Source organism: Perna viridis, chromosome 1 (assembly GCF_037379345.1).
Source record: "Perna viridis isolate PV_CMFRI_1.1 ecotype Kerala chromosome 1, ASM3737934v1, whole genome shotgun sequence".
NCBI classification, from domain to species: Eukaryota; Metazoa; Mollusca; class Bivalvia; order Mytilida; family Mytilidae; genus Perna; species Perna viridis.
In genome coordinates, this window is record NC_142445.1 from 6,405,087 (window position 1) to 6,423,621 (window position 18,535).

The 18,535-nt window shown below is 31.9% G+C and overlaps 1 protein-coding gene across 2 annotated transcripts; it reads right to left on the bottom strand.

Moving 5' to 3' along the window:
• Nucleotides 1-491: 491 nt before the first annotated feature.
• Nucleotides 492-11,631, bottom strand: LOC148627008 (uncharacterized). 2 transcript variants are annotated; one of them, XM_088565474.1, is made up of 9 exons: nucleotides 11,476-11,631; nucleotides 10,782-11,152; nucleotides 8,714-8,894; nucleotides 8,436-8,548; nucleotides 6,992-7,073; nucleotides 5,783-5,878; nucleotides 5,092-5,161; nucleotides 4,706-4,880; nucleotides 492-4,367 (listed from the first exon to the last, which is right to left on the bottom strand). In XM_088565474.1, the coding sequence occupies exons 1-9, from the start codon at nucleotides 11,507-11,509 to the stop codon at nucleotides 4,227-4,229; spliced, it is 1,263 nt and encodes a 420-aa protein (XP_088421600.1). In that variant the 5' UTR covers nucleotides 11,510-11,631; the 3' UTR covers nucleotides 492-4,226. The 2 variants fall into 2 exon arrangements, with proteins under 2 accessions (XP_088421600.1, XP_088421608.1); XM_088565482.1 differs by having other exon boundaries at nucleotides 10,782-11,130; nucleotides 11,476-11,564.
• Between the last annotated feature and the right edge of the window lie 6,904 nt (nucleotides 11,632-18,535).

Here is an 18,535-nt window from a genome sequence, read left to right on the forward strand (position 1 = left end):
AAAACGCTGTATTACAATACAAAACCTTCTACTTTATGCTTTTCTTAACGCTTCTATTATGTGGAAATAGATATGTATCATTTTTATAGATATTTTTACAAGAAAATATTTTGCTTTTAATACTGAACTCAACACTCAGAAAATGACAAATCTCTATGCATTTAAATAGTAGACGAGGACCCAATATTGTGCAACCATGGAGTCATATGATGAGACTTATATATCCTATTATCATTAAATTCATGTGAAGTTTTGTGGTTCTAAATTAAATCAATCCATAATAAATCATGTGAATTTAATGTGACTGTATATCTCATGTATATGGATATACAGCTTTCAAAATTTGTGGGGAAGGAAGTCAATTTTCAGGTGATAATTACATGTGGCAGGTAATATTGTCACTGAATGGTTGGAACAGGCATATTTATCCCTTAAACCTTTGTCTGTTTGGTTGATTTGATAAAATTTATCTTAAAAAAAGACAAATAAAATGGTAGTTAACATTTATTAACAATTTAGTGTCATGAGACTAAATACTATAACAATGAACAAAACATATGTAACAGATCAAAATGACAGCTAATTATATTTCATTTTTAATAATAATGATAATAGCTATAATAGCTACTACTGTATAATACAGTCCATTTCAGGAGTTACTTGTGATGCATTCAAATTACAAAACAAACAGAAATGCAATAGCAAAATAATATACAATGACAAATTGATATTATTGTATTTGCAGGTATACATTATTATAGTACCTTTAAACTTATAATTTATTGATTCTATATATTGGCATTTGATCTTCTATGTGATATTTAACAAAACTCTTGTATCCTTATTGTACTTTATAATAACTTCAAATTAATCTATAAATCTAGAAGAAACTTCCATATGAACAATTCTAACTACACAGATACTGATACATGCAAAATTGAAATTGCAACTAAACAGACTTACAATCTCATTGACATATTATGCAAATGTACACACTTTTTTCCCATTAAAATATTCCAGTAATCTATATTAATTTACATATTCAAAATGTTCACGATGAAAATTGATCTGACACAAAATCAAGAATACAATAAATCAAATAATGAAATTATTACAAATTTGAATTACTTTACAAATACAAAAGATGGAGTAGCGTTAAAGGATGACAATATAAGGCCATTGAAAATTATTTATTTGGTTCTCAGGCCATGTTTTGTGAAAATCAATGAGGGAAAGCTGCATTTATCTTACAAATTATGTGCCCAATTTTGTATTATCATGTTAATCTGGCAAATAATTATGAAGCACATTTAAACAAGATAAGGGAGGAACAAAAAATATTTCTAGTTGGCCTAATGATAGAGAAGATGTATTTAACTTTATCCTAGGTAGACTATAGGTATCAGTCTTGTATTACATATTCCTGAGTGGGTGTAAGTCAAAACAGGGCGGGTAAAAAATATAGTGCGCTTCTTTTTTGCCTTTTCCTGTTTTTGTTTCTTGGCAAATGACTATCATTTTTCATCACAAGTACAGGGTAAATATCAATCTATGAGACAAAAAAATTGTTTTTGAGAAAAAACAGTATTTTCATGAAAAATAATGCTTCAGAAAAGGGGTCTATTTTATGAACTCAAAATAGAAGTGAAAGTAGAAAAAGTCTATTTTTAGTTTGACCTGTCCTTGTGTACCAAAGTTCGTGCCTTTATTTCTAAAATGGACCTAAAAATTATTTTTGACATTTCCTAAATTGAAAAACATGGTCAAGAGTTGGATTGAAATTTCTTGTCTATTTTTTAAAAAAATCATGAAAATTTAAGGTATACTGTAGAAGCCTATGGGGCAAAGAATACAAGACTGAGACCTATAGTTTTGAGGTTACCTTTTTGAACCTTTTGCATTTTGAACCAATTTATGTGTTATCCAAACACTTTGATGAGCCAGGACTCCACAGTTTAGTTTAGTTTCGCACTTTTGGCTAGGTATGAAAAATGACATAAATGGAAACCGGTGGTTGCTATAGTGATTAAAAATGAAGAATCTATTGTTGATAAAACATTTTCTGAAAAAAGGGGACTTTTAAAAGTATTTTGCAATGTTTTATATATTTTCAATGTTGAAGGGGCTTTTTTTCAATGACAATTTGACTTCATTGTGAAAGTGAAAGTAAGTAAATTTTTCACCATGCTAAATTTAATAAGTGGATTACAAAGTGAAATAGCTCAAAATCTAACTGGTGATGCCCATATGAGGAAGGGGTTTTCGAAGGAAAAAGTTTGAACAGTTTCAGGGGATGAAATAAAAACTGTAGATATTTTGCGGGAAATTTGACATTTTTAAACCTGATTTTATGAACTTTTTTGCAAATTTTCGCATATTTTTGCATGGTTTCTATGATAACCCTATATGCTGTGGGTATTTTTTTTCCAGAAAATTTTTACTGCATCCTGAAGGCCTTGGCTAGAGCTATTTCTAAATATATAGATTTACAGATGCTTGACATTTTTTTAAAGTGATAAATGTTACAAAGCATCAGATTACAAGACCAAAATTAGGCAGTTCTACAATACTGTGGAGTGCTGGCTGAACAGGACAGACTTCTGCAGCCCTGGTATGATGTGTTACAAAGTTTCATGATAAAAGTAATTAAATGGTACTTGTACCAATATTATACATCAACATATGCAAATTCCATTCACATTTCATCATATAAAATGATGTGAAACAAAAAAAGCACTATCTACAATGTATTGTGACTTTAAAAAAAAATGAACAAGGATACTTGTAAAAGCATAAACATTTGTCTCCCCTTCCTCCAATTTATTAGCATCAGATGCTAGTCAAAAGGAGAAGAGGTGTCTTTTTAGTGATCATAAAGAGTGATAACAATGCTAATTAATTAGACATTGATTTCAAAAGTCAAGGTCATATGAGGTTCCACTTGCCTAACACTATTACATCTCACCAACCACTTCTAATGTTTCCATTACTTTACCTATTTAAAACTTCAATAAATTCGCTGGACAAATGATGTCTTAATGGTGCATACCATTGTGAAGTCAAGAAAATAAGACTTTCAAAATCATTATACCAATGGTACAATGATTGTAGAAGTATTTCTCAAAATGCTACTGAAAATCCACATTTTTACCTTTTCTGCTAACTGACAGCATGAAGGCTAATTACTCACAAATCTTAATAATAGTCATTCACATGTGTAGTTCATTACAAATATGATTTTAAAGAACACATTCTCAGCTTTATTTCGACTATTTTTGACATACATACACAAAGATTGTGCACTTACAATGCATAGGTCTAGGTCCAGTATATCTTGGTACTACAAAAAGGAATGGCAATTAGAACCAGAAGTGGTAGTGAAACCTTTAGTACAAAAAATATGGAACAGATCAAACTTGATATGAATCAAGAACTACACAAAAACATTAAGGCTCTTCTTTCCTCCATGAAGAGATATAAAGTACCAGTAGTACAAGGTATGAAGACTAGTACCTTAATGGAATATTCTTATTTCTAATAATATTATAAACTCCATATTTTGCAGAATATTTTCATTTTTGTATTTAACCCAATAATCTACAATCCTACATGCATTTCTATAATAGAATATGGAGAAAAATCATAGTTTAAGTCACAATAATAGCCATTTACATTAATTGTTGAAATGAAAGCATGTAATTACAATAAGGACCAACAGTATTTACACCATGATAGAAATAGTAAATAAAGGTATATCATTAAACAGTAACTCCACTTGTAACTTCACAGTCAAATACAACAGGGCTGGATCCAAACACTTTGAAAGGAGGGGGCAACCAAGGTACCTAAGTTTTTGTCCATTTCACACACAAATATGACAAATTTTCCATAGAAACGGGAGTGGCAACCCCCTGCACCCCCTTTGGATCTGCCACTGTACAAATAGTGTAGCCTAATGTGTACCACTTGATTGGTCGATTCCATTTTTGAGTTTGGATTTAATTTTAGACATTGTCATCAGATATGATAAAAATATATGTACCTGGACTATATTCAGCTTAGAATGACTCTGCAAAATAGGTTTCAAAGAATAGAAAAAATAAGAAATAAGCATTTCACAAAGCAAGAATTCCTTCCCATGTAAAGTAATAAAAAGATCACATGATAGCAAAACCCCCTAGTATCAAACATTTTAATATTCAATACATGCAGTAAAAAATAGCGAGTTAAAACAGTGAGTTGTCAAGTCCCACTGCCTGTAACTTGAGTACATGTTGGTAAATTTTGAGAGCTGGTCCCAGTCTGATGTACAAACCAGTTAAAACATCACTCCTCTTCATCAATAGTAAAGACTGTCCATCTATTTCCTGAATACAAGTATTATATTGTAAACAATACATAACTTAGTGGTAATCTGTTCCTTGAACAAAGTTTTAAGGATCAACTTTTTTTTCATTCTGTGTGGTTTTGTTTTAAATTTTCCATACAGTCGACCGTCTGATAAGAATTTCAATGAAAGTCTGTGTTCAAAGTAAATTGACATCACCAACATCTTGTTTTACCCAAGCAATGTCATGTGGTGGATGTGTATTGCACATCATCTGGCATGGGATATTCAAACCGGTTGGCCATAACACTAGACACTACCAGTATTTAAGCAAAATACCCAACAAAATCAACCATTTATAGATTGTGGCCCACTTACCTGCTCTCGAAATGCTTCAGCTTGATCTCTGAAGCCCACACTTATAAAGAACTGTACAACTTCATCAGTAGTCCATCTGGACGCATCAGGATATTTCCCGTTCTCTATTTTAGTAGAGGACGTATGACCATTAAGTTTGGAATGACCATTTATTTTTGTGTCGCTTGCAAAAAATCTGAAAAGGTTTAGGACCTATATGTTTATTTATACTCAACACATTGATAAATAAGATTTTATGCTTAAGCTAATCGAGAAAAATGTAACTAGATTTTAGCTAAATATCACACTAAACATTAATAACAGACCAACTGTCTACGTAAAAAACAGGTTGACACACCATATAGGTTTCCAAATTTCACCTTTAAAAGACACAACAAGAGACAAACCTTGATCCATGTTCATGTTCGGATACAGGAGACGCACATGGTGTTGGATAGTTACAATCAGTACTGCTACCTACAGACATTGGAAATGAAGAAAAAACATTGGACAATATCAAAAAGAAATTAAAAATGAAAAATGAAGTAAAATGAAAAATCAACGGCTAACTATGAATATAAGCTGTGCAGGACTTGGTGTTGTTTTTATCTTTTAGTAAGATTAGTAAGAAAAGAACTATAATTCAAAAGATGAATATTTTGTATACATTGTAGTTCAATAATTATCATATAAACTTGAAATGCAGAGTTTTTTAGTGCTGAAAAGACTACACGTGTCTTCTGCTTAGTTATACATAGTCTTGAACTGAGTGAACTAAGCATGCGTATGAATTATAACACTTTTTTTATTTAGAATGTGCAAAGTATCACAGAAATCACATAAACCAAATAGTATACTTAAACATCCGTGTTCTTATTTTATTTATTCCATTTTAAAACCAAATACTAGTATTTATGTCCATGAATTCCAAATAAAATGTCACTGTTAAAGAGAATAATTTATTCAACTATTTCAGTATAGCTTTCACATCCCTATCAGCTATGCCAACCTATTTAAAATTTTGAAAAAAAGTCCCATCAGTAACAAGCGCTAACATTGACTTTGCGCAGTTTTCCTTAAAATTAGCCAATTTTCTACCTAAGTTGGTGTGATTCTCTGTTGTTGGTTTTATGTCTTCTTCCAGGTGAACATATGTTATTCCTTGGTTCGAACATTCGGTACAAATCCATTTCCCTGCAAGGGTTGAATGAAAAAGTTTACAACAAAAACGACTGAAATGTCAGTATATAGTACTACCAATATGGATACAATGTTCGGAAATGCATACCTGAGGGCACTACTTAGTCCACTGGAGTTAAAAAAGTAGTCCTGAAACATATAACATGACAATCTTCTATCTCTAGCTAACAAAATCATTTGTTTTTTTACTCTTTTCAAAAGATCAACCGTCACCATAACATCCTAGATTGTTCCCAAGGGACATCCTTTATCAGCAATACCCTTCAGCTTCCATCAGCCTGGCATTTTATAGCCTATTTCTAGTTGAAATTACAGCTGAGAAAGTAATGTCAAACAAACTACTTCAAAAAATATGTAACATTTCCAATGTATTATAAAACAAGAATCGCGTGGTCTTGCAGTCGTGTTGTGTGGAGACAAAGTGAGGGAAACTATTATAGGATGTGTCTTTCCATTGGCTTATTTGTCACTAAATAGCTCTCACGATAGTCGTCCAGTTTGTTTAAGTATTGCGATGGTTCTTATGGAAACTGAGAAACACTTTGAAAAATATAGGTCACTTACGTAACTTTATCAAAAAAAAAAAAAAAAAACGTGTACACCGTTATGATAATGAATAACAACACTTCCAAAGTACAGAAATTTCAATATATTACAGGAATCGCCATTTTATTGTTGACCTTTATTTCTTGGTAGGAACGAATAAGTTTTCCTTGAAAGCTAAAGTAAGCTCTATGCATACGCAAATTAAAAAAAAAATGAGAATTTACACTTTGAAAGTAAGCTGCAAAAAAGACCTATGTGATGGAAATATCAACGTCCTTACTCAAGCCATTCCGGCTCATATTAACTTCTCCGAAATTTAAAGTCCCCCAGCCACCTACAAAACTTTCTTTGATTTCAATCAAATTCCAAGGTAAATTAAATGCGTAGAAATACAAAATTTCCGTAAAATTTCAGAAAAAGAGTCCATAGGTGCAACTAGGTACTTCCGAAATAACCTACAAAATAACATGATAGTTTTTTTTTTATAAAAAACGGAAAAATACACATGATAAAAATTTGCTAACGGCGAGCAAGCTTTTTAAGAGCTGACACTTGTCTCACCTGAAGGTTTATTGGTCACTTTAGGTTCATGGCAACTCATGTGATAACCTTTGTCACATGCATCACAAAACAGCATACTGTCCTGTAACGATAAAATATCTACAGCATGTACATGTATATGTTCTGTGCGTCTTTATCATGACGATGACACTTAACCGACTTAGAGCATTCTGGCGAAAACAGTGCTCGGAACTAAATGACAACGAACTTGCCTGTTTTTTTTTTGCACTGGCAGAGGAACGCTCATCACTTATGGCCTTCTAGTGTTTGTCACAACCCTAACTTAAAAACAAATTTACCCTCAAATATTATTTATCACAATAAGTGGTGAAGAAAATAAAAATCTTTCTATTGTCAGTCCCAACTATCAGTTTCGTTAAATATAAATGAAAAAGTTAGAACGCGGAAAAAACATTAAATTTCTTCAATAAAATAAGATTGCGGGTATAGTTGTTACTCTATATCAGTACAACAGCCTTAATAACCAAAATGATGTTAACGAGTCAAGTTTCGACAAGTATCATTCTTGAAAAAATATGGCTGCACTTTTAATGATTTTGACTCCGTACCATTGTTAAGTATAGCAATGTAGAATGGAAAACGATATGACATGGAATCGCTTAAACTAGCTGGATTTCCATTTCTATACATTGTATATGTGAAAGATGGCCAAATACAACGACAAAGATTAAAAAACTCTTTTATTGCAACATAAAGATTCAGCATCCGTTTCTCACAATACGTGCGGTGCCACGAAAATGTTACTTATTACCAGATCACGAGAAGTCCGTTTCTTTGTGGAACCTGGTATTTGAACATTTTGGTAAAATTCCCGACGCGAAGAGTACTATAGTTTTTTAACAATGCATAAAAAGTAATCGTTCTAATAGTCATATAATATGGTTTCAGAAGCATTATTCAATTTCTCAGAAGATGCAGAGTCATTTATGGTTGGAGTCTAACAATGTTTTACATGGGATGACTGTGAAAAAAAAACTTTAAAGCATAAAAACGTGATGAGATATTTCGTGCCATTTTTTGAAACTTTTTTTCGTCCGATAGTCTTTCAAAATAGGGAAGGGCTATTTTTAATTAGACTGTATTGCATGTTAACTTTCTCGTTCAAGTTGATAAGTGTAATACGATCACGAAAACCCGTGGATGGGTTGATCCAGAAATGCCGAAACAATCCGGATTATACATCATTGAAACCCGGAATTTAACACACCGCGAATTTTCTTACCGCACCAAATGTAAAACAAAGCCTAAACAAAAACAACAATATTAATTCCGAAAGACGTTAATGATACTACAGCGTGCTATGAATTTCTGATCAATTTTGTATTGAACAGTGGCGAATATGTTGGTCGTCAGAAAAAAAGTGAAATTTCTCCCAGACAAAAAATACCAGTGAAATGGTTGGCGGGGATCGAGAACTACTTACTGGGTCTGACGCATCCAAACAAAGACAACATGTCTTACAGTCAATACACTGCCAAGGGTACTTTTTCGCTCTACTGGACAATAACTCCGAGTATCCCATACATGACGGATGGGCTGTAACAGATAAGCATACGCTATTACATAATAGTTTTTACAGTATCTTTATGTGAGGTATAGCCAATTAAAATTCACCACAATAAGCTCAATTACGTGCCTCCACATTTTGCTTTACCTAACATTAGACTTAGTCAATTGATAAGTTCCTATCTCAGATCGTACCTTTAGCGCTGCAGTCTTTACACACTAGGAACTCCTCTTTTTCACCTTTCTTGTTGCTATCAGCAGTTTGTAGACAGTAATCACACGTGTCTTCCTCTGTCGGTTGAGGTGGGTCCACAGGACATTCTTCCTCCTCTTCCGGGTCTTCATTTTGACATGGTGCTGGTTCTGGATTAACTTTCTGGAAATAATGTCATAATTTTAATGCTAACTCAATGGTCTATCAAACACGGAGAGAACGATTGAAAGATTGGAGACAGTAGCTGCAATCCCCTTATGGCACCACATACTCACGTTCAGTTAAACTGTCAATTATAAAACAGATACCCATTACAACTACCATGAACATACTTTTTAATGTACTTGATACATATTAATTTCATAGAATTGTGGTTGAAAATGAAAAAAAAACGAATTCTTTAAAACATAAGAATTTCTGAAGCTTCGGAAATTTTCTCTGAAGGTTGCCCTCTTTCAAGCAAAATATTTCATTTTCAATTGTGCTATATTGTCTGATTTTCGTACCCCGACTATATAGGTACTCATATAACGTATATTGTTGAATTTCAACATCAGAACAAACCATCCTGAAATTCATAAATTAATAAAACCATTTTCTCTATATGATTCCTCCCAGAACAACGTAAGAAACGATACAAAGTAACTTCCTACCAATCTGATTTTACAGACAATGCGAAAATTCACACAGCAACCTAACACAACAGATATTTTTATATCATCGTCCATGGAGTGGTTTCACATTTATCTAGCCGTCCAAAAAGTAGATAAAAAGACCAAATCAGAGAATTCAGATTTGATCGACGATTGTACGTCGTTAGAAATAAATATAAAGTTAACTGTTACTAAAATATCATAATTAATTTCTTGTTCTAAACAAACCGATCCAAAAGACAATAAAACAAAGTTACTTCATTGTAAGAAGACTTGCATCAGATTTTTTCCGGTCCTGTTCATAATTATTTAAGAATTCACATGGATGGCCAATAACGGTATTTTTTCGAGTAGTTTCGTGATTAAATGTATATGTGTAGTTATTAAAAAAAAAAACAAAACAAAACAAAACAAAACAAAACAAAAAAAAAAAGAAAAAAAAAGGAATGTGAGAATCGAGAAACTTCCTTTTAAGTCTATTATATGTCATATAAAAGTTTAAAACAATGGCAAACATGTATACAAGATTAATAAGATGTTATGGCATTTTTTGCCGATAGTTACAACGTGTAGGATTTATAGAACAAGTCAAACAAACACGAAATTCCCCATGTGTTTTAGACTTCCCTAATGCTAGGAAGTAATTACAACGTCTACTATCAAGGAAACAATTACAAAACACGAACTAAAATACACGTTTTTGATTAGAAATAAACAAAATATAGTACCACGAAAAATCGAGAAAAAAAAAGACAAAAAAAAAAATAACAAAAAATAACAATATCTGCCAACCAATCACATTTGTCTTTTAAATGATCAGAATCGAAACCGAAATTTGTTCGGGATTTCTCTGTTCATATTTTTCGTAGATCCATGTGACACTCTCCAAAGAAATTTTAAGCAACATAAAAACACGAACAGCAGAATTTAAAAGAAATACGATATGCATATGACTTTCTTTACATACTTAATGTAGAGAGATTAAAGATTTACTTGCACGACGAGGATGTAGGAATTATTTCATTGCATGTACTTATAAACGAAGACCGACAAAACTATAAACGGTTTAACTTACAAGCGACACATGTCATATATCTGGACCCCTTTCTATCTATTTCAATATACGAAATTCATGAATGTTTAATACCCATAATTGATTACAAAATTAAGGACAAAACCATAGTTACAACAATCGTGAACAGTTGATGAAAGCACGTCTATATTCAAGGAGATTCAAAAGCAATAATTTCACACATTTGTTTTTACACGGGATAAAACAATTTTAAATTACAACAATAAATAATTTATAATAAGAATTGATTTGTTTGTGATTTTATTAATGAATCGGGAAACAAAATCATGAATGGATCGAATAGTGTATAATGAACCAATATACCTTTTTCTTTGGCCTCCCCCTCTTTCCTGGGTTAGAAACGGTTCTTTTCAGTAGTGTTTTCTGTTTTACTGCCTGTGCTTTGTCTTTGCCTATTTGTTGCTTGGACAGTGTGTAGGTACCATTGAACAGCCTTTCTAATTTCCCAGCAGCTACCTCTTTCTGCAAACTGACGTGAAGAGGACATTTGAACTCATCTCTCGTGAGGTAGTATTTCTGTGAAACAAGCCACCTCTCAATGTCACTTACTGTGACACCTTTCTTGTTTCCATCACGGTCTGCCTCCTCTGCGTCTTCTTGGCCTTTCGTAAGGGCACGGACTGCCTCTATAAATATCTTATTTGAAGACATTCTAAAACGTGGTTTAAAAACTACTAAAATATAGAAGAAAAGTTGAACAATGAAGACAATCATTAGCAAAAATTAATGTAATAGAAACTTTAAAAAAAATAAAATGTTGACTTTTTTTTAAAGCTGAAAACAACTAGAAATATTTTAAATGATAAATAACTTGTTTTACGGTATTTTCCGTAACAAGTTAGTTTCCCTATTTAATAACCCAATCTAAATTCTATTTTTAACCAATGATACATCAATAAACCAACAAGACAAATTTTAAAAGTATTTACAGGTTTACAAAATATGGAGAAGTGATCATTAGTTGATACATGGTATTTTTACTAATACCAATACTTACAACTTTTATTTTCCAATACACACCAGGTAAACATGTGTATTTTCGCTTCCTGGCGAGGACACGATGAATGTTGTTGAAATACGCATGTGCACGACTCCTCTGTTTTGGATTATGGGATATTGAGCCCTTGTTTAACTTGAAAACGACAATCAAACGCATTGGAGTATTATTGGTGAATTACAATATTTTACTATCATTTTACTGAAATTATCGCCTTGAATTGTCAATTGATCGATTTTAAATGCAAATAAATAGAAACCATGATTGGTGTGAATTATAATCAGCTCACTCCTACGTGACCTTTGTGGACGAGATACAGATTGTTTTTCAGTAGAGTAGTCACAATTTTTAAACGTGTTAAAATATATATCAAATACGTTCTACTCATTACATAAGGAACACCAATTTAATTTCTTGCTTGAGACATCATGATAGGAGTTCATTAATTCGAAAAGTATCCCCTTAATTCTAGCAAGGCTTTTTTTCATGATAGTCAAGACATTAATCAAATATACAAAACAATTATTATACCGCAATATGAACATAAATAAACCAAAGTGGAGTAATTATTATACTAATCAAGAACAAATGAATCGATAAAAATAAAACAATTATTATTAGAATATATCATCCAACATAACATAATTTTAAATATGATAGAACCGGTAAGTATAAAAATTGTTTCCAAGTTTCTGTAGGTATACCGGCATTTTCCTCATCTGTGCATTCCATTTAATTTAGAATATTTTTTAGAATGATTTTTACTATTTCGTACGTCATTGTTCATCTTTGAAAATTTTATTGTTATTTTGGACAGAGTGAAACAAAGATCCAAAGATAAAAAGATAAAATGCCCACGAGACAATAACAGAAAGGACTTATATTTTTTCCCCTGTGTGTGTTGTGGGAATGGGTCATACTTTCGTTGATGGAAAGAATTTTTATGTACACAACAGCGAATACAGGAATTGAAGAACGGGAATGTTTCACACTGGCTATTTCGAAAAAAAAATAATAAAAGAAGGAAACATTTAAAAAAAATATCTTAAGAACTTACACAGTGATGAGTTGATAGCAAATGAAACAAGGCAAAACGACCGTAAATCGAATGAAAAAAGGGCATAACGATTGTGTATCATAAAATAAAATGCGTTAATCTGAAAAATGAATCAATACAGCAAGAAGGGGATTATGAAAACGTTATTATCTTGTGAAGATGTGGATGAAGACCCTCACACATTACAACTAATTGAGTGCGCGAACTGCTAACGAAGAGGAAGAAAAAAAAATCACCTTTCAGTTTTGAACGTGTTAAAAAGGAAAGCGCGTTTTGAACAATTTTTAACGAACGTGAAAACTAAAACGAAACAAACCCCATCGTAATTGCGTACATAGAACGTATTGAAAATGAGCAACGAATGTAGTAAAATAAGGAATAAAATTAAATTGCATAGTATTTTGAAAATAGAATATAAAAAATACTTTAACTGAAAAAGGCAATAAAAATATCAGGGTATAATCAAAATATTATTTTCTTATGATGATAAGAATCGCAGGATTTTTAGTGCATTTCGCGTAAAGTTTTAAAGAGTAACCAATGGAACCAAGGTTATAGAGGTAATCAAAAGAATGTAATCCAGGGACATAGACCAGACATGGAAAACAGACATACACAAGAAAGAACTTAAAGAAACTAAAATCATACATACAAAGTAACAAAAGCAAATGAGCAACTCGGACTCCACTAAAACTGGGAGGATGTTTCATATTGGCTATTTTGAAAAAAAAGAAAGGAAACATTTAAAAAAACCCTTATTTGTCTTAAGAACTTACACAATGATGAATTGTACACATAAATGTTAAAACAAGGAGGGATTATCTTACACCTGGGACTGCTGTCGTTCATTAATTTTTTTCAATTCTTCAGTAAGGTATTTTTAAACACTTCTCTGACAGCAGGAGTCCAACTTCTTGTTGTCTTAGTAGGACCTAATTGTTCATATCTTTTGCTTTCAAAATCGACAGCTTGCGTCGTTGTAATATAGACATTTCTCTAATTTCTTTAAATGCCTTGACGTTAGAACCTGATTGTGAGAGTTTTGTTAACATTATAAGAAATTACATAAATCAATGTTTAAAAAATATTTTCAAGATTTAGCGGTTTAGCTGAAATTAATGAGTAGAATAGTATGTTTTAATGCTTTCTTGGTTCCTCATGGTCCTTGACATTTTGATAAGGGTAGGTCTTTATTTCAATATAACGAGAATAGATTTAGTGAATATATAAAAGAGACAACAACCCCACCGGGATGAAAATGTCAGCCGAAGGCCATCCATGCTCTTCGATGAACGACGAGGAAACCCTCACACCACAGGGTAGGCTGCAGCTGGTCCCAAAAAATCAGTATACACAGGTATAGTGAAAAAATTGCTCCTTTATACTCAAGTAACATAAAAAAATAAACTGAAGGTGAACACGAAACAAGATACACAGAGGTCAGAAACTCCTGACTTGGTACAGGCGCAAAAATGTGGCGGGGGTTAAAGTACTTTGGCGTGATCATAACCTTCCCCCTTTAAAATTAGTCCGATGTGGAAAAATATTACACAAACACACCTAAAAGCAGTTAAAAATGTCGGAGTCCCTTGTTACAACGAAAAAAAAAAAAGAAACTACATGAATGAAATTACACAAATTTACAAACTAGGGACTATTGGCAGTTAACTGACATGCAAACTCCAGACCAGTTTAAACCTACAAAAAGTTATGTTCCCATCGTGTGTATATAAAAACGATCCAAATTCTTCTCATGCGGAATTGAGAACAACCACGTTACATCATAATTCATACAACAACGTCACAACCCATGTCATGTCAAAAACTGCTTTAAATATAGCGTTTTATTTATTTATTTAAAGACCCTATGAGAAAGTCGATTTTAATACCAATATATGCCATCCTTAATGATTTGACAACACTATCATAACTATATCCCTTGCGAATGAGACTATTCAACGGTTTAGTTAACTTATTAAGTGAGTTTCGAGCTTTCCGTGCTCGGTGAAGAATATTACCATGAACAAAGAGTGAGAGATAACTGCTCGTATTAACCCTTTACAAGTACATCTGTATTTGAGAATGATTTCCCTGTATCGGTTGTAAAATTTTATGATTTTTTTTTTGCGAGCTTGTGATATCGGAAACCTTGATGTAATAATTTTTCGGTTATATACAGATTCCTTTTGTTAAAATTCGAAACATTTTCACAAATACGAGCAAATCGAACCAACTATGAAATGTAAACATCATATGATGATGAAAAGGGAATGTCACCATCTAAAACCGGAAAGTTGACAATAGGCAATGAATACAATTATCGGTATGAATACTTAGATCAAGAAACGGACATTTTTTTCTTTATATCAATATTAGCTTTATTCAAAGAGTTCTACAGGATAATTATTTTTAGTATAAATATTGAAGTCAGCATCGTTTAGAGCCAACATATCGTCCTAATATCTAAAGGTGAACTTTTTCTTCCAAATGTTGTTTGGAAGGGTCATCATTTATTCTAACCATTAATTGTGATTCATAACAGTACAGAAAGAGGTCTGCAATAAGTGGTGCACAGTTGGTTCCCTTTGAAATTCCAATAACTTGACGATAAATGGTTTCGGCAAAGCGTACAAACATATTGCCTAACAGAAATTCGAGTGCTGTAAGCATATCAAAAGGGGTCCAATTAACGTAGTTTTTATGTTTTTCGTTGCTAAAAATGATCTAAAAGAATTAAAACAAATATATTCCCATCCCGATTTATTAAATGACCATTTGATAAGCTATGTGAATTTTTGTTTTATTAGATTATGTGGAAGTATAGCGTATAAAGTTGAAAAAAATCAAAACTTTGAACAGATTCGAAAAATCCCACACGAGCATGTAATTTACCAAGCAATTCAAGTGAGTTTTTAACACTCCAAAAATATAATTAATTACACTATTTTCATACGCTTTGTTACAAAAAATTATAATATGACCTTTTTTTATGGTTTTGAGGACTCTAGTAAGTAAAATGGAAAGTCTGGTTGTAGAGCAATGACTTGAAGAGGAAATGAATCTATACTTATAAGGTGATTTTTTTGTGAAGTCTGGGGATATCCTTTTAGAATAAATGCTTTTAACTCTCGGTCGTTAACGACATTCAGATTACCTGTAATAACATGAAGGGAACTGGGATCAGAAATACGTTATGAGTAACTTCCATTTCAAGATATTGACCCATGTTCTTTAATGTTCACATCTATGCATAATTCACTATAATTAAAGACATATGTACGTGTTGGCTTTTTGTAAATATAGCAAATGTATTGCTTACCCATTTATAAATATTTGGAAAAAAAATCGAATTTGACAAATTTATGTAAATCGAAGGAACTCATTATGTTTTTTTTTAATACCAATCGAATCCCGGTTCTCTTGAGTTACAAAAATATATCCTGTAGTTGGATAGTCTATTTCCGCTCTAAGTAACATCCAAGCACTAATTAATTTACAACTGTAACACGCGTTTTATTGTTTCACGTTAATAACAAAATTTTAATTTATCATCTTTGTATGAAGAACATTTCCAAAAATAATATTAATCAATAATATTCATGTTTGAGAGTCATGTAAAACTATTGATGAGCGTTACAAAGGTGTTTAAGAAATGTTCATGATACAGCGATTTTAAAGTACAGTAAATAAAAGAAAACCTTACCTCACTAACAAATGAATTCAGTTAGAATGATAATAATAATAATAATAAATACAATAAGATGGACAATGCATGCAAATCAAAATGTAAGTAAGCAGTACCTACCCAAAAAATGTTGGCCAATCAAAATGTAAACTAAAAGTATCTTGAGAATCCAAGAAAGCAACAAATCATGCAAGTCTATCCATATTTGGAGCCATACTAAACATGTATAATATAACAATCGAAGTCTCGACAGTAAATTTGAGGTCACTAATGTATTGTCACAAATATTTATTTTGTTATCACACCATCATGTTATTTTCTTTTCCTTATTCACATCTTTATAAAAATGTAACGACTTGATATTTCCCTTATTTCATATTGCTTTATTTTTCAAAATAACTCATCATATGTTTCTACACATTACAAAGGAATTTATTATGCATTCGTTATGTATTCGTTCCATTTGTTAACTACCCGTTTACCATCTGTTTAGCAATAGGCGGTTCATTCCGTATTCGCTCCATTCGTTACGAATCGTTATGATTTTTTTCTTATTGAATATTCGTTTTGAAAAATAACACTGTTCTCAAACAACAGTTATTGGAACTTAAGTAGCAAAACAATCCATTTACTTTCTTCGTAATCATTCATTTTTATACAATAGTCAAAATATTGACCTGTGTAGGTAAGGAAGCACCAGAATGGAAATTATTTTAAAAATTGTTTTAACTAATGACTCGATGTCTGATATGAAGATATGAAGAGAACACACTTCATAAGATAGTTACCCTTTTTAGATATCATTACGTCTTATTTCACTCCATTAATGAGAATGTAACACATACATAAATAATAGATAATGACCCCACAATATCTACATTTTTCATTTACAGATGAACATGGTCATGGCATCATATATTCAACAGAATCAATACATATTATAGGTGCTTTTTTCTAAACACACACCATAAGACATCCATAAAACACAACTTAAGGTTTTATATTGGTTCGAGGGGTGTTCGTAAAAAAAAAGTAAAATCTAGACCATATTTTGTTATTCATATGCTTCAACACTTAGAATGTTTTTAAATCATAAATAAGCTTAAGGCATTTAGGCAGTTGTAGATTTTATAAAAAGGCTGGTTTGGATTTGTTTTATATATGCATAAAGTTCGACATATAATGCGTATGGAAACAGCCAATATTGTTTTTCTAAATAACAGATTTTCACCAACTTTAAAAAGCGTCATAGTCTTGAAAGTACTACGGGTAGCGTCACAGGAAGTTAAGGTCATGAGTTAGATCCATTAAACGGCAAAAGTTCTACTTAAAATGTTGTTTAAACTATTTTTGACATTTTACTGTCCATGGCCATACACTAAAACACAGCCATGGACAGTAAAATGTTAAAAACAGCAATAGGGTATGTAAGTCTCGTCACGTGACTCCGTCGTTTTGTAAGAATGGGTCCTAGTCTACCATTCAAATGTATGGAGATTCGTCATTAACATAGCATTGAGTTCAATATTAAAAGCGAAGTATCATTTTTGGGTAAAAATACTGATTAAAAATGACAATTATCAAGTTCTAAGAGATAAAAATGTTTAGAATAGCATAAAATAGAAGATTTTGCATTGTGAAGCAGCGTTTGAATTTCCCGGAACTATACACTAAAATGCATATCGGTCTTCGGATTTCAATACGTTCTACACCGGAAATACCGGAAGGGAAACTGAAACTAGAACGAGACTTACAAACCCTATTAAGTACAATTTTTGCCCATTTGATGGATCTAACTCATGATATCAAGTCTATGTGGATAGCGTTGATAATTACGATAAACTTAGAAACATGAAGTCTTTAAATCTAGTGCTTAAAGACATAGAATTAGACGTAGAAATGTTAAAAAGCGAAAAAGTACGATAAACACAATAAGTTATGCGAAAAAAGTATAAATATAAAATTTATATTAACCAAAGGCGATGATTTAATGTCTATGTAGTGGGTTCCTAAACTCCACAAGAATCCATACAAACAACACTACATAGCTGGATAGGCAAAATATTTCACCTATGTCTTTCAAAACTTTCAACTTCTATATTCACAACTGGCAAAGAGTGTCTCCTACTATGACATGTGACACTCCTGTAGTGGTATTTATTCAATGTGGATCCAGAAAAATTCGAAAGATCTTCTGGAAAACCTCAATTCAAGATAATTATTATTAAAAATACAATAACAATAAAATCTTATGATTTTGCATCTATTTATACTTCTATTCACCATACCCAGTCAAAATCCCAACTCAAAAACAATAT

Bases quoted from the DNA above. Each gene is read 5' to 3' on its own strand.
- LOC148627008 (XM_088565474.1), bottom strand. From the start codon at position 11,509: ATGTTTACCTGGTGTGTATTGGAAAATAAAAGTT. The intron at 5,162-5,782 runs GTAGAAAATTGG...CAATGTCTGTAG, and splicing joins AGAGAATCACACCAACTTAG to GTAGCAGTACTGATTGTAAC. The intron at 4,368-4,705 runs GTAAGTGGGCCA...ACTTGTATTCAG, and splicing joins CTGAAGCATTTCGAGAGCAG to GAAATAGATGGACAGTCTTT.